The 14,279-nt window shown below is 40.3% G+C and overlaps 1 protein-coding gene across 1 annotated transcript in view; it reads right to left on the bottom strand.

Moving 5' to 3' along the window:
• Positions 1-5,007: 5,007 nt before the first annotated feature.
• LOC135216206 (probable methylmalonate-semialdehyde/malonate-semialdehyde dehydrogenase [acylating], mitochondrial) overlaps positions 5,008-14,279 on the bottom strand; it is a 91,961-nt gene continuing 82,689 nt past the window's right edge. The window contains 2 exon segments of the mRNA XM_064251344.1: positions 5,008-5,464; positions 13,404-13,502. Of these exon segments, the coding sequence (XP_064107414.1) occupies positions 5,363-5,464; positions 13,404-13,502 (201 nt within the window). The 3' untranslated portion in view covers positions 5,008-5,362.

The raw sequence follows: 14,279 nt of genomic DNA, 5'->3' as shown, positions 1-14,279 counted from the left end.
TTCTAATGTTCTAAGTACTAAGAAGACATCATTTTAGGAGTATGATCTATGCTTATGTCCCTTGTAGTCCATCCTTCACAGCTTTTCTGGACAACCTAGCTGCCTGCTACTGCTGCTGCTACCATGGCTCCTGTGAAAGGGGGGGGGGGGATCCTCTTGTAAAATAGTACCCCCGGTGGCGGTCACCCCCAGTTGCTGTTTTGACATTAGTGTCTCCAGTTCTCAGCAGGACTTCCGTAGGACAGGGGAGAAGCATTCCTGATGCTCTTCCAACTCCTTATTGAGCTTATCTTACTCTTCCTCCTTGACTTCGAAGTCAAAGGCTTCTCGTGAGAAGTCCCGACAGACTTCCTACAGGTACTCGTCCTTCTTAAAGCAGGGGCCCTCGGTCATCTAATGGTGACTGTTTAGCCTTTGGCAGGTATATACAGGTCACTTTACACCAACCCACCTACACAAAAGGACTGCTTCAGACTTAAATGTGTTCCTTCAGGATCACCTGTAGTTGAGTCACCATGTCCCACTTACTGCGTTTATGCGTGGTCTCTGCTGAGTGAGCATTTTTGCTTGTTCCTTCCCTTCTATTTCTAAGGAGGCATGGGGAGGAGCATGTGAAACGCATTTGTTCTGCACATGCTATGTCTTTGGACCATGCACATACAGGTAACAAGGTAGGCTCTTCCCCCATGCATCCCCAGAGGCACACTGGGGGTGAGCGAGCACTATATTCTTGCTCAGTGTGTGTATGGTCTGGAGTATCCTCATACTGAACACACTTACTTTGGTGAAAGTTCTCCTCTAAGATCTTCCTACTCACTCTCATGTGTGTAGTAGATAAGATTCCAAATCTGAAAGTTACTTAGATGGTAACCTTGTCAGGTCTTGTGGTGCCTCTCTTGGGAGAGTTCCCATCGCAAGCCAGGGAGCAGGAAAAGGGGGTCTTCTTTTCTTGCTGGAGAGGTGCTAGCTCATGCCCTTGGGGATCAGACCTCATTGTTCAACTGCTCCATTCTTCCAGAACCCAATCAGGCCAAGCTAGCAGAACTTCTGAGATGATTTTACTTATTTGCGAGCTCAATAATCTCGGAGAGGCTGGGAACAATTCAGTGTTGGGCTGAAAGAGGTTTTGGGACACACTTATCCACCATGTGGTATCTTCCAAACCTGTTTCAGGATGAAGGCACCAGTAGCCAAGGTCATGGGTAAAGCTAAGCCTTCAGTGTAATGGGTTTAGGAAGCCTTCTCCTCCTAAACCCAGACAAGTAGCCCAAACTTCTTCCTCTAAGGAGGGAGGGATTTTCATAAACCTTCTTGTCCTCCAACCCCTGCCACAGCCAGTAAGGGAGGGTCACTGCGGGTGGTGATCCCCTTTCTTTGCTACCATGAACTGGGGGTTGCTGCTTGTCTCATCCATTGTGGCTGGCGCAAGGCATGGAACCCTGGTAGTATCAGTCCTTCAGGATGGAGACGAGATTGCGTTCAAGGACTGCCAACCTTCCCTGTCTTTGACACCAATAGTGTTCATCTGTACTCTTCAGATTTGCCGAGATCCCTAGCACTGGTGGAGGTAATGGTGAAGAGATGTTATAGAAGTCATAGAATGCTAGTCTCCAGGGTTCTACAGTTGTCTTTTCCTGGCAGAGAAAGCGACTAGTAGTCGGAGATAGGTGATTAACTTTTTCTTGTTAAACAAGTTTGTCCTTCAGACTAATTTCAAGATGGAAACATGGAAATGGTGTGCTCACTGCTGGAGTCCATCAGAGAGGGCAACTTCATGTTTTCAGTGGATGTGAAGGAAGCATATTCTCAGTCACCCACTAATCAGGGCTCTCAGAAGTTCCTTCACTTTGCCTTCAATAGGCTATTACCAGTTTCAGGTTTTCACCTTGGTTTTGGCTTTGCCCACTAAATGGATATACACTTACTGAATTACCTGGATGACTGGTTAATCCTGGTGTCTTCTGAGGCATGCTTGTTCCAAGACAAGATCATCTTTTTCCCATGAGTTGGGATCATAGTGATTTGGAGAAGTTGGATCTTACCCTTAAGCAGTACACAAAGTATCTGGGCATGTTCACAGATTCGGGAGCAGTGAGAGCTTCTCTTCATACTCTCGAGTGAACAGGTTCACAGGGTTAACAATACAGTTCATGGCCATGTAAGAACAACCAGCTCAGCTTGGGCTGGTGGTCCTGGGTGGGTTGTCTGTTTTTATTGGGGAAGCTTGTGACACTTGGGCAGCTTGCTTCAGTGGCAGTTGATGCAATCGTGGTTATCTCTTCAGGATCTCCCATCTCATCTCATGCCTCAGAGCAGATCTAGTGTGGTGGGTAACCAGTAATGCAACTGTTCACAACAGTTCACAAATGCATTGAAAGAAGGTTGGGGCCACACCTGAAAGGCTCATTCATTTCAGTAGTACAGGTAATGGACACACCTTGTCTACATATGAATATTCTGGAAATGCAGACAGCATAGCTAGTGTTGCAAGCATTCTAGGATTAGTTGAGTGTCATAAGGTAGTGCTGATGAAGACAACTCTACTTTAGTGATTTATGCCCACAGGTGAGGAGGTTACGGTGTGTTCCTCTTTGCCAGTTGGCAGTGCAGATCCACAAGGTGATTTGCTAAGCTGTACAGCTGTCAGCCAAGTACATTTCAAGAAAAGTGAATGTCCTGGTGGAAGTTTAAGTAATCAGAGTCGAGGTGTAGGGGCACAGAATTTTCTACATCCCCACATAGCAGAAAGGCTATTCAAGCTTGGAGGGTCATTAATTGCTTAACCTGTTTCCTACCAGACTACAGAGGAAACTCTGGGTGTTCTTATTTCCAGTGCCAGAACCCTAAGCAGTGAAGATGCTTCACAATACTGTCTGGACATCTATGCCTTTCCTCCTTGTTGGCCTCCATTTGAGTGGTATACTCAGATCTGCTGACTCTCTTTGTCAGGGCACTGAAAGAGATAACCTTTATTGCCCACTCTTTTTGTCAACTGCCCTTTTAGAGGTACCACCAGGCAGTGAACTCCCTTAAGCTTTATGCATGGAGGTTATCCAGTGTATCATGTGGGTAAAAGACTTTTCTTGCAGGGCTGTGATGGCGATGTCTGGTTACCTCCACCATTCCTCTTTGAAAGTGGACTATCTGTGGTTGGTGTCATAAAAGGGATTGTCACCAGTTGAAGTGTTTGTTCAGCAAATTGTAGACTTCTTCTACCTTTGTCAAGATGAACTCCTCTCAGTCTCTACAGTATTAGGCTCTCACTTGGCCTTGTCCCAGGTCTTCCTGAAGTCGGGATCTCCCTGTTTTGTTAGAACTACCAGTGATAATGAGGAGTTACATTTTTGCCTTCCTTGGGACTTCAGTCCCCCTCAAATTGGATGTCTCTCCCATTCACATTACCTAATCAGGGCACCCTTTGAACCCCAGGCTTAGACTTCACAGAGGTATCTTACTCTTCAAGACTACTGCACTCTCCTCTGTTGGTGGCGCATTTTTTTTCACTTATGTATTTATTGGTGAAAAGGCACTAGTTAAAAACAATGGTTGGCAGCTATGAAACAAAAAATCTTTATACACTATGTTTAACATTTTTTTTTTATTTCACTTTTGACTAGTACTCTTAGCCTTGGTTCAATGTGTTACTATGACTTATCAAATACTCAGTTACTAACATATGAACACCAAGTTATTCCTACACACAAATATTCTTAATCTGCTATCGTTCATCTGGCCATGGTCAGTAGTGCATCACCTATTTAGTCAAACCTTATTTTTCAGTCGCCTCTAATTTTTTCCATTCTGTGCATCTTTAACGCCCAATTATGACTTTTCATTTGTGTGCTTATTGTATGATTGAAATACTATCATGATGTACTGTTGTACAGTTTATGTGCTGCATTCTGTCCTGTTTATGTTTAACTTGCTTCATACAGCCAGATAGTTTACATCAGCACTGTGATAACTTTGAACTGTTTGTGGAATCTCTTGTTTATAAGTAATCGAACTTAGGAAATGCCTTTCACTAAAAGGTAGTAAACAAATTGTGTTTGAGACAGGTCCACATGTTGACATGTAATTGGAATTATCCATTAGTTGTGCAAGTTGGGAATTCGGGATCCATGCTCCTCCTTTATGGACCCTGTTTTATCAGCAGCTGTCATGGACTTCTCATTTTCTGTCTTTTCATAGTGTGGTTGATTGTAAAGATTTCTCCCTTTGTGCAATTCATGATTTGTAGTTACAGGGGAGACCTGGCTTTATTGCTTATGTATGTTGGTATTGGTATGCTCCCTGACAGTGTCATTACCATAATTGTCTTAAGTTTTGTCATTACCTCCATTCCTTTAATTAGTTTCTTTGGATGACTGGATGTGGTAATAAAGTTTTTCATTTGTCAGTAACCAGATACAATTTGAGAGAGAATTATTGAATGATACAATCTAGGGGTTACACCATTAGCATAACTGAGTGGTAAATCAGAATCTCTAAAGCAGACTGGAGGCAGGCAAGGGCAGGAATTCTTGCAAAGATGACTGATTGGATACTCTAATCCAACGACAGCTAAGGCACAGGTATATGTATAACATTAGGTACAACTAATATTCACACTGTTTGATACTTGAGAGTTCCCACTCAGAGATTCCTAAAGAATGAAAGTTGGCCATTGGCTCCTCAAGTTTATAAGGGTTCATAAATTTTTTTTCAACCAATTAAGATATCTACCCTTAGACTCCTCTGCACATATGAAACACTATTTCAGCTAATGAAAAATAGCATTCAAGTTTTAGTCTGTCAACGAATTTATTCAACATTCATTTAGCGACAAACAGTATTTTAATGTCTGCAAGATTTCTTTGTTTCTGTTATTTTCCAGTGCCATAATTACTGTTTTTGAAGCCAAAAAGTGGTGCACATCTTATCAGAAGTCTACCATTTAGTTACAAAGTTAAGATATAAGAAGAGAAAGCTGCTATAAAAGTAAGTGGGGAAAGAAAAATCTTTAGCTCTTAGAAATATCCAGTCAATTTATTTAACTAAGAAAATAAGTCTTTAAAGAAGATGCTTGAAGCTACAGTATTATCTACTCACTCTTATTGGATATTTGATTCACAGTTTTTAAGGTTAAATTTCATATTAAATATGCTTTAAATCTCATATTCAATGGAATGTACTAAACTAGTTTCTAACTATATTTCAGATTAATGTGGCACCAATTCATTAAGTACACAGAGCTTTCAAAACACTAACCCAAGCTATCACTCATGGAAACAGAACGCAAATATTCTTATGGAAAGTTTACAGGTCTCTTGATATAAAGTTTCGAACTTTAATTTTGGCAAACCGGAACACAGTATGGCCTTCAACGCATGACTGGCATTGCAGTAGCTGATTGAGCAGGAGTTACATCTGCTTCTCTCCACATCTGTGTAACTGTCTTTAGTTGAGTGTAGAAGTTAATTCCCTGTTAAAAGAGAAGTAATTAAAAAAGTTAAAAATGGGATAAAATGTTTTACTTGGTAAAAAAAAAATCTTCATACAATACCATTACTACTCAAAAATAGCCTTATCATGTGCAATATGTCTCCCAAACCAGCTTACTAAATCCTGAAAGACAGACTAAAAGAGCATACTTAAGGAAAACCAAAATCTTTATTTTGGTCTAACAAACAAGACACAGCTTTTAAATTAGCCAAAAAAAGCCCAGAGTTCAGCAGCAACACTAATGTTTCCATTATCCCATAAGTCCCTAACCCTGACAACTGATGTAAGTAACACAGCGATGGATGCAGTACTCTATCAGGATACAGACGAAGGTCATCGGCCATTGGCATTCTTTAGCATATAGCTATCTCCAGTGGAACAGCAATACTAAACCTTTGAAATAGTTGCTGGCAGTCCACTGTGCAATTCGGCATTTCCAACACATACTCGAGGGACAGCAGTTCATGGTGCAAATGGACTATGAACCCTTGGTCCATGCCTTCACCAAAACTGAGATTGTTAGTTGGAGCGGCAGTAACAACACCTGTCTGCAACGTCCAAGTTCTGCACCATTAGATACCTGAAGGGCTCCTCCAACAACATTGCAGATGTCCTTCCCAGAAATACCATCAACACTGTGTAGACTGGGATATTATGTCCCGAGATCGCAGCAACCCAGAAGGATGACGTGGACCTGCAACGACTTCGGCAGGCAAGTCCTGCCTCCACATGGAGGGATTTCACCATAGTTGGAGAGATGATCATCACCTACGAAATGAGTACTTGGCATCCAGTACTCATTCCTTATCGTCAACCTTACACAGGAGGCTTTTGGTTTCGCCCATGACCTGCCACACTTGTCCGGCCATTCCACAGCCCATATCCTGTCGGAACGATATATCTGGTGGGCCATGAAGTCGGACACCAAGAAATGGGCTCAAGAATGTCTCCCTTGCCAAACATCCAAAGTCAAGAGATAGGACAATTCAACATAATGGAGTGACGCCAACATTCTAGGACCTCCCCCCAAAAGGGTACTTCTTCACATTTATTGACCAGAATACCAGATATCCAGATGCAATACCTCTAAAACACCATACAGCAGAAAGTCGTGCACAGGCTTTAATAAACTGGGTCAATTGGCACAGAGTCCCTCAGTACATCACCAGCAACAAGGGGACTAACTTCACATCTGCCCTACTGAACTCCCTCATCGACAGCCTCAGGACACATATAAAACAAACCAGAAGACAATGGTATAAATTTTATTAGGACTGAGAACAGCACCCAGCATTTAATGTGTTGCTGGAAGAAAGACACTACAGACAGTCACTAGCAACACCAGCAGACTTTTTCCACAACCCAACAGCCAACTAACCCCCCCGCCCCCCCCATGTATGTAAAGCAATTAAACATATCACGCCAGATAAAATAACAAACAACCCCAAAGAACTGGGCTAAACAAAGTACGTACATGTTTATCAGAACTGATGTACACTGGCCCCCCACCTTTTCCCCCATCTAATCTGGACCTCGCCAAAACCTGCCATGTAGAGACAAGTGCTACCAAAATATTAGTGGCCAGAACTATACCTAGGTCTCAATAGACCAGCTGAAATTGGCATAAATCCCAGACGACAGTCCACTTCCATGAGTCTCTTTTAAGAAGAGTATTGTAGGGCCCAGCTTTGGCACTCTATAACGACTTGACTAACAGCAGAACATAGTTTCCCTAGCAAACAAATCAAAGACTGATAACTGAAGCAGTGATTTTCATGTATTTGCAGGAACTACATAATCTCATTTGTAAAACCAAAACCATCTGTAAATGTAAAATGCTTCAAGCTTTCAAACCAAATGTAATGGAGAACTCTTCTTATTTGCACAAAGAAACAACCGATTTCTTGACGTGAGAAAAAATGACCGACCATAAAATTGTCTTGCTCTGTTAAATGGTACCTTTCTGTTCATGGAAGTCTATGTCTTGTCAGATATTCAGGACATAAAAAACATTAACTTTAGTTAGCTTCATTCCATCTGTCCACTAACCAACATAGGTTTTAGGTAGATGTGGCAATATGCAGAGCTAGCTCTAAATTGGCAGAAATCAACATTTCCTGAAGCATAGGCTTCCTATGATGATGTAAAATGTTTCTTCAGTAACACATCTGAATGCTTACATATATACAACTAACCATCATACCTCATTTAAGTCATAAACGTGCCGACTTATCATAACATAATACATGCTTGTTACAAACAATCAACTCTGTTCAAACGGAAACGAACAATGGACTTCAACCTATTTTTTTTATCTCACTAAAAGTACATTAAAAAATATCTGACTATGCGAGTGTGAATAGACGAGGTATTTAAAAAAAAATTTTTTCATGTAAACTACCTACTTAAGTAGGTTAAAATTTGAAATAAGCAAAAAATGTGTGCTTTAATTAAAAGGACAGAAAATAAAATACCAGGTGAAGCAGTAGCACAGGCCAAGCTTCATTTGTTCATTCTTCATGTTTTAGCAGTATATATTACAAGATATTTTTCAGTTTATTGATGTAGACATTACTTAGTATCATAACAAAGTTATTCTATGTAATTTCAATGCATGTCTTTAAAAAATTTGAATAAGAAAAGTTTATAATTTGAAGTTTTAGAGTGTGTGATTTGAACAGTTTTTAGCATAGGTCTGTGCGGTCTGGGCTATATTAATGACAAAAATTACTTATAATAAAATGAAGTTTTGTTTATACTTATCAAATAATTATACTGCCTAAGTTTCACTAGCTGGCAGCTTAGAATTTTGAAATTCATGGTAATGCCAGTTTGTGTAGGTTAAATTGGACCTGCCGATGTTTCAGGGTAAAGCCCCATCGACACGGTCGAGCTCTGCCCGACGAACTTTGTCCAATGTGACATCAGAAGCTGAAAAGGTCAGAACGTCATCCACCGATTCTTCGCTTCTGACGTCACATCGAGCAGAGTTCGTCGAGCGAAGCTCAACCGTGTGGACAGGCCTTAAGAAGGAACCCAGCTGAGTCATCAATTGTTTTCTGCCCTTATATCCATATGAGGGGAGGAGGGAGGGCTTTGATTCATAATTACTTGAGTATAAATAAAACTTGATTATTATGAAAATGTCATTTTTATGAGTAACTTACCAAGTAATTATACTACTGAATCCCACATTGAACTGGAGGTAGGAAACATGATCTCTTTCTATTCCCAGACATTATTGATAATAATAATGAGTTAAGAGAATATGAAATTCCTGGAATTGATACGCTTCTTGTTCCTTACTTGGTAAGAGAGCTGCTGCAGGCAGATACTGCCTCTGGTCAGTGCTCACCTTAACCATGTAGGGTGTGGTGAAGTAGCCCTGATGCACCTCTACATTAGTGGAAGCTTGTAGTGAGGGTTAAGACTGTTGGCTACCAAGCATACATAAATAACTAATTGCCCCTGCCCAGGGAGCAGTACCAACAAATCGATTGATCAGACAAATACATCATCATCATCACCACCTACACCAAATATTAAATCAACACCCAACCATTAAAACACTCACCTATACCAAATATTAACACCCAACCATTAAAACACTAAGACTGGTGGGTACTCCAGTTACACAGTACCCATAGACTCCCCTCAAATTCAACACCTTAGTTCATGGCAAAAATGGTAGGAGGGTAGAGAGGCTTCCTAGTCTTTGTCACCCCACACCAACCATACCAGCCACTGATAACAGACCCAAAGTAATGCAATTGTCGTACACCATTTCTATGTCATGAAGATAATGCGTAGCAAATATCGACTTTTACCTCCAATAAGTCACTTGTAAAATAGAGGGTAAGGATAAACTATACCTGAAGGCTGGCAATTGCTTTTACTCCGTGAGCTTTGGCTTTGAAGGAAGGTAAGACTACTACTTCAATCAATGAATGAGCTTCGGTGATCAGATCTCTCAAGAAGATAGATATCCCTGATGCTTGGGTACCACCAAAAGAGAATTGTAAAAACCATCTGAACTGATTTCTTTGACTACTTTGGTGGCTTCCTTCTGGAGGAGGGAAGATAATTTGAGTGGCCGAATACCTTTCTAAGCCTATCGAGTAGGCGGTCAACATGATGGGCAAGTTGACGAAAGGATGTTTCTCCTCAAATGAAATGGAGAAACCCTCCTTCAATACTTCCACAATCCACTCCTCCACTCCTCTCATACTCCATCTCTCCCAGAAATGGAGGAGCCTGGTGGAAGCCTTCTTAAAAAGACAGGACGAGAAATGAAGGTTCGTCCTGGGTCTAGAATGAGGTCTCGATCTGTCACTACAAAAGAGCAGAGGCTGAATAGAGGACACTGACCTGGAAATAACAAAATGATAATTTTTAAAAGTAAATTGTATTTTTCCTAACTATACTAATGAATGGTAGTTACTGCCTAACCACCTTGTTCAAGAGTTTAGCGGTCATTTTCCAGCTTCACCAAAAATAATTCCTAACGTAAAGGACCGAGGGTTTGTATATTGTTGTGTAGATACAAAGAAGAATTTCTAGGATGTCTCAAGAAGTGCACTAAAAGGTCTTGTGTACTCCTTTTCAAGATCCAAGGAAATGTCACTGATGATGAATTGCGAGGAAGAGGTGTTGATGATCATGAGGCGACAGCAACAAGGCTGACTACTGAGATGCCATGATGCTCTTTGAGGTGAACGAGCAAAATAGTTCACTCTTTTTGAGGACACATTGCAAAGAGAAACAATTTCTTGCATGCAATCTCTGATCCCCTTTTAAGTGCACTACAGGACATTCATGCAACTCAAAGCGACATCTTCCAGATAAGCAGAAAAACTCTTAATCTTTCTAGCTAAAGCCCCCCCCAGACCAGTCTAGAAAACTTGTCTTCAGAAATCTTGAATACTTTAAGAAAGTGATCCAATTCAGAAGAAGAGTCAGTAAGTCTCCCTATGGGGAGGTAGCTACTCTACAGCAACATATGCAGAGTATCTCCAACCTACGAAAAAAGAAGGGGACTAAGCCAAAGATGACTTTCCTTCCTCTCTCTTCTCCAAGAGCCAGTTATCAAGAACATTAATTGACCTCCTAGCATGAGAGCACCATCTTCAGTAGTTATGTGTAATCACTTGGCCCGTCACCCATAAATTAAGTCGAACATAGAGAAAGTCGAAATTGCGGATGACGGGGCCACTGGAGAGATAAAAGCTTGCATTAAATAATTCATAAAGGCTGCAATAGTCGAAGGTGTAGAATTCCAATTTTTATCTGGGGAAATCAGGAATAAGTGTGGGTCTGCAGTGTCTGAGGAGCCATGTGTACTACTCCTGTTGAGGGTTCCTTCTTAAGAAAATTCACGACGGCGGCAAGCTGTCACTAAATCAGGGCTAACAACAGATCCACAGCGCTGTCAGCAGGAAGTGAGGGATGAGGAAGTGAAACTGAAGACTGAAGATGCTGGCACTAAACACCTGGCATCTGGCACCATAAGTGCCTGACACTGTGCTGAGTGCTTCCTAGACTGAAAGGTGCATTCAACAGAAACAGGTCAGGCGCATGAGAGTAGTCAGGCACTAAAGCCCACCGGAGCACTAACGGGTGGTTAGGCATGACCAAATGTTCGGGCATGAAAGGGAGAACCAGTGGCGAATGAAGCATGGGCACAAGTGGAAGCTCAGGCACTACTGACCACTTGAGAACACATGGGAGCTTGGCCGCCAATGGGAAGTCGCACCTAGAAGAAGTATGTTTCTTCGATGAAGAAGAGTGCCCAGGTATCAGTACAGGACATTCTGGCAGAAAATGCTTTCAAGTCCCAAAAACTACACGATGGTTGCAAGAGATCCCTAAAACGCTTGCACAGCACTGTTGAAGAGTGAACACAGTCTACTGCAGTTCTCTTCAGTGGCTGCAATACATCACTAAAGCGCCATTGGTGCTTCCTTTCTTGAGCTGGAAGCCTCAGAACTAGAGGGCAGCTGACTTACTTCTGTCTGGATGCCTTTCCAATGGGCATTCTAAGTCACGACCTGGGACATTACAACAGGTCCGACCGAGGGGACACCTATGCCTTGGGCCTCCAGTATGACTGCTCCCATGTGTAGGGGAATACTCCGGTGATCTTTGTCTAGGTGGCCACAATTAGACCAATCTCTGTTCAAAATTATGATTAATTTTGGACTTGAGGCTGGCAAGGGGTCAGATGGAGCGGGTACAAAAATTACAGGAACATCTACAGAAGACTTCAGAACTATCTTTAGTCTTATTCCCAACTGTTTTACTCTTGGATCTAGCAGCCGCTTACATTTCCTATCTTTGTCTAATCTATTTAAATGAGATTCTAATACCCTCCATTTTTTAGCATCCTACTCAGAACACTCATCACAAGCCAAATTAATGGAACACACTAGTCCCTTACATTCCATACACAGTGTAAATCATATTTGGCTTTCGTTAGTCTCATACTGCAGCACTGTTAGCTAGTTGCACTTGAGTCGGACATGATAAGTCAACTAATCTACAAGTCAAAATGTGTCATTTCCAATGAAAAAGTCTAAAGATTCCAAAGGAAAACTGGATAAAATACAAAGCCTAAGGCTACCAATACTTCACAAAAGGGACAAAAACACCGATAGAGAAATAGACAAAAATCAAAATCAAGCTGATCACTCGCAACTGAACTTCAGCCAAGAGCCAGCAGAAAACTATTGCAGACTCTCAGCTGGGTTGTTCCTTCCTTACCCTGAAGTGGGCAGGGCCAATTAACTTACACAAACTAGCGTTAACACAAACTTAAAATTTCTTAGTTGCCAGCGAGTGAAACTTAAGGCAACATATTTACTTGGTAAGTTACATACATAAAAATCATAATTACTGAAAGCTCATCATTCGTTTGTTTTTCATCTAAGTAGATAGTTTGATACAATCTCACTTTTCATGTGATTGTGTTGGTATATTATGAATACATATAGTAAAAAAATTTATATCATAAGGGGTGAGGTTTCTTTGTACTATATATATATAAAAACATTCAAATACATTATTTAAAGCCAACAATATAAAAAATGCTGATTGTCAGCCAATCACTTGCTATCTATCACATGTGCCACGTTTTCATCTGTGAGTTGACAGAGGAAATGAAACTGATTACACTTGGTGGAAATTGATGGCACCAGCTCCAAAGACAAAACAAAATCCTAATAAAATAAATCTAGGTACGACCAAAACACACACCAGAAAGGAGGCAAAATGTGCCAATACAAAAAAGGAATTCCTTGAGGGAAGTAACACATCATTTTTGTAGATGTGAGAGCCATCCACAGTATAATTGCCTGCTTAAATATGTACTGTCTTGTGGCAAATGGGACAACATTGGCTGTCCACTGACAAGGAAGAATCTGATATGTGCTTAGTACCAATGTTGGGACATCACACTTTAATATGATAAAAAAATATCTTTGTGGCAAATATCAAGTTAAAATATCACTTCATTAAAATACATCAATAACAATAGTTAAATTGGGCAAAAGGTTTTCAGCTTGTCTTAACAAACACTGGAAACAATGGGGGTACTTGATATATGTGCCAACATAATAACAAAAGACTTCATATTACCAGCCACGTCCCTGGATGTCAGATCACGCTGCTCCACAGAAAGTTGGCAAGTGGGTCACCTTGAACACTTACTAAATACTACAGTACTTGTAAATAATTGCATCCTAATGTGAAATCTTTATATAAAGCCCAAGGAGCCAAGAACTGATTAACAAGTGTTAAAATTTCAATGCTACAAATTATCAATCAATACTTTCATTAATAACATTCAAATTACATCATTAAACAATAAGAACCTTTTAAAAATACCTTATGCATAAGTAAATAGAAAAATAAACTAAACTTACAGCTTTGCCGTAGAAATTAGCATCTCCCCGAAAAGAGCCCCGGGATCCGGTGAAGGAAAACATTGGTAAAGGCACTGGGATAGGCACATTGATTCCAACCTGAAAATTTTACAATTTTACTGAATCCAACTTTTGACCTGATAGCAACATGTTTTCCTTACTAGGGTAAAAATATTCTATGAAAACTTTAAAAACATACTAGTATGTCATTGTCATTATCAAAACTTTTACTAAGTCACTAAAATATGACCTAGTTTTTTTTACATAAACTGTATGATATGTACTACTAATTACAAACCATTTGCTTATATAACCTGATATATTTAGTTTTGAAGAAGGTAACTGTACACAAACTGTACATATACTCCCTACTTGCATGGGGAATTTTTGTGTAAGTTTGGCACAGTCTCTAAAAATGCAAATAAATGCTTACTTCTAGACTCTCACAACACTCAATATGACCCTAATCCTGCTCCCTAAGTATTAAGGTAACTTTTAAATGAAATTAAATTTACTGGAATTTCATTTAAAAGTTAGCTTAATGCATTACCCTTAAAAATAAAATTAAATAAATAGCTGGTAAAAATATAAGAGCGTTTATAGATTATAGTGCACCCCCTGTTTTCACGTTCTCCGGATTCACGGAGTCCCACATTCGCGGATTTCTCTCTGGAACATTTCCCCTCATTATTCGCGGAAAATTCGCCTATTCGCAGTACATATCCTGTTTTTTTTTTTCTTTTTTACCAATTTCATCATGAAGTGCACTTTTTGTGATAAAACTAGTGGGTTTTTCTTGAGTTTTAACTAACAAAATAGGAGGTTTTAAGCATTTTTATAGGAGTTCCAAACTATTCGCGGGTTCTAACTATTCAT

Source organism: Macrobrachium nipponense, chromosome 19 (genome assembly GCF_015104395.2).
Source record: "Macrobrachium nipponense isolate FS-2020 chromosome 19, ASM1510439v2, whole genome shotgun sequence".
Taxonomy (NCBI): Eukaryota; Metazoa; Arthropoda; class Malacostraca; order Decapoda; family Palaemonidae; genus Macrobrachium; species Macrobrachium nipponense.
Note: the sequence above shows the minus strand (reverse complement) of the source record. Positions and strands in the feature narration are given on the sequence as shown.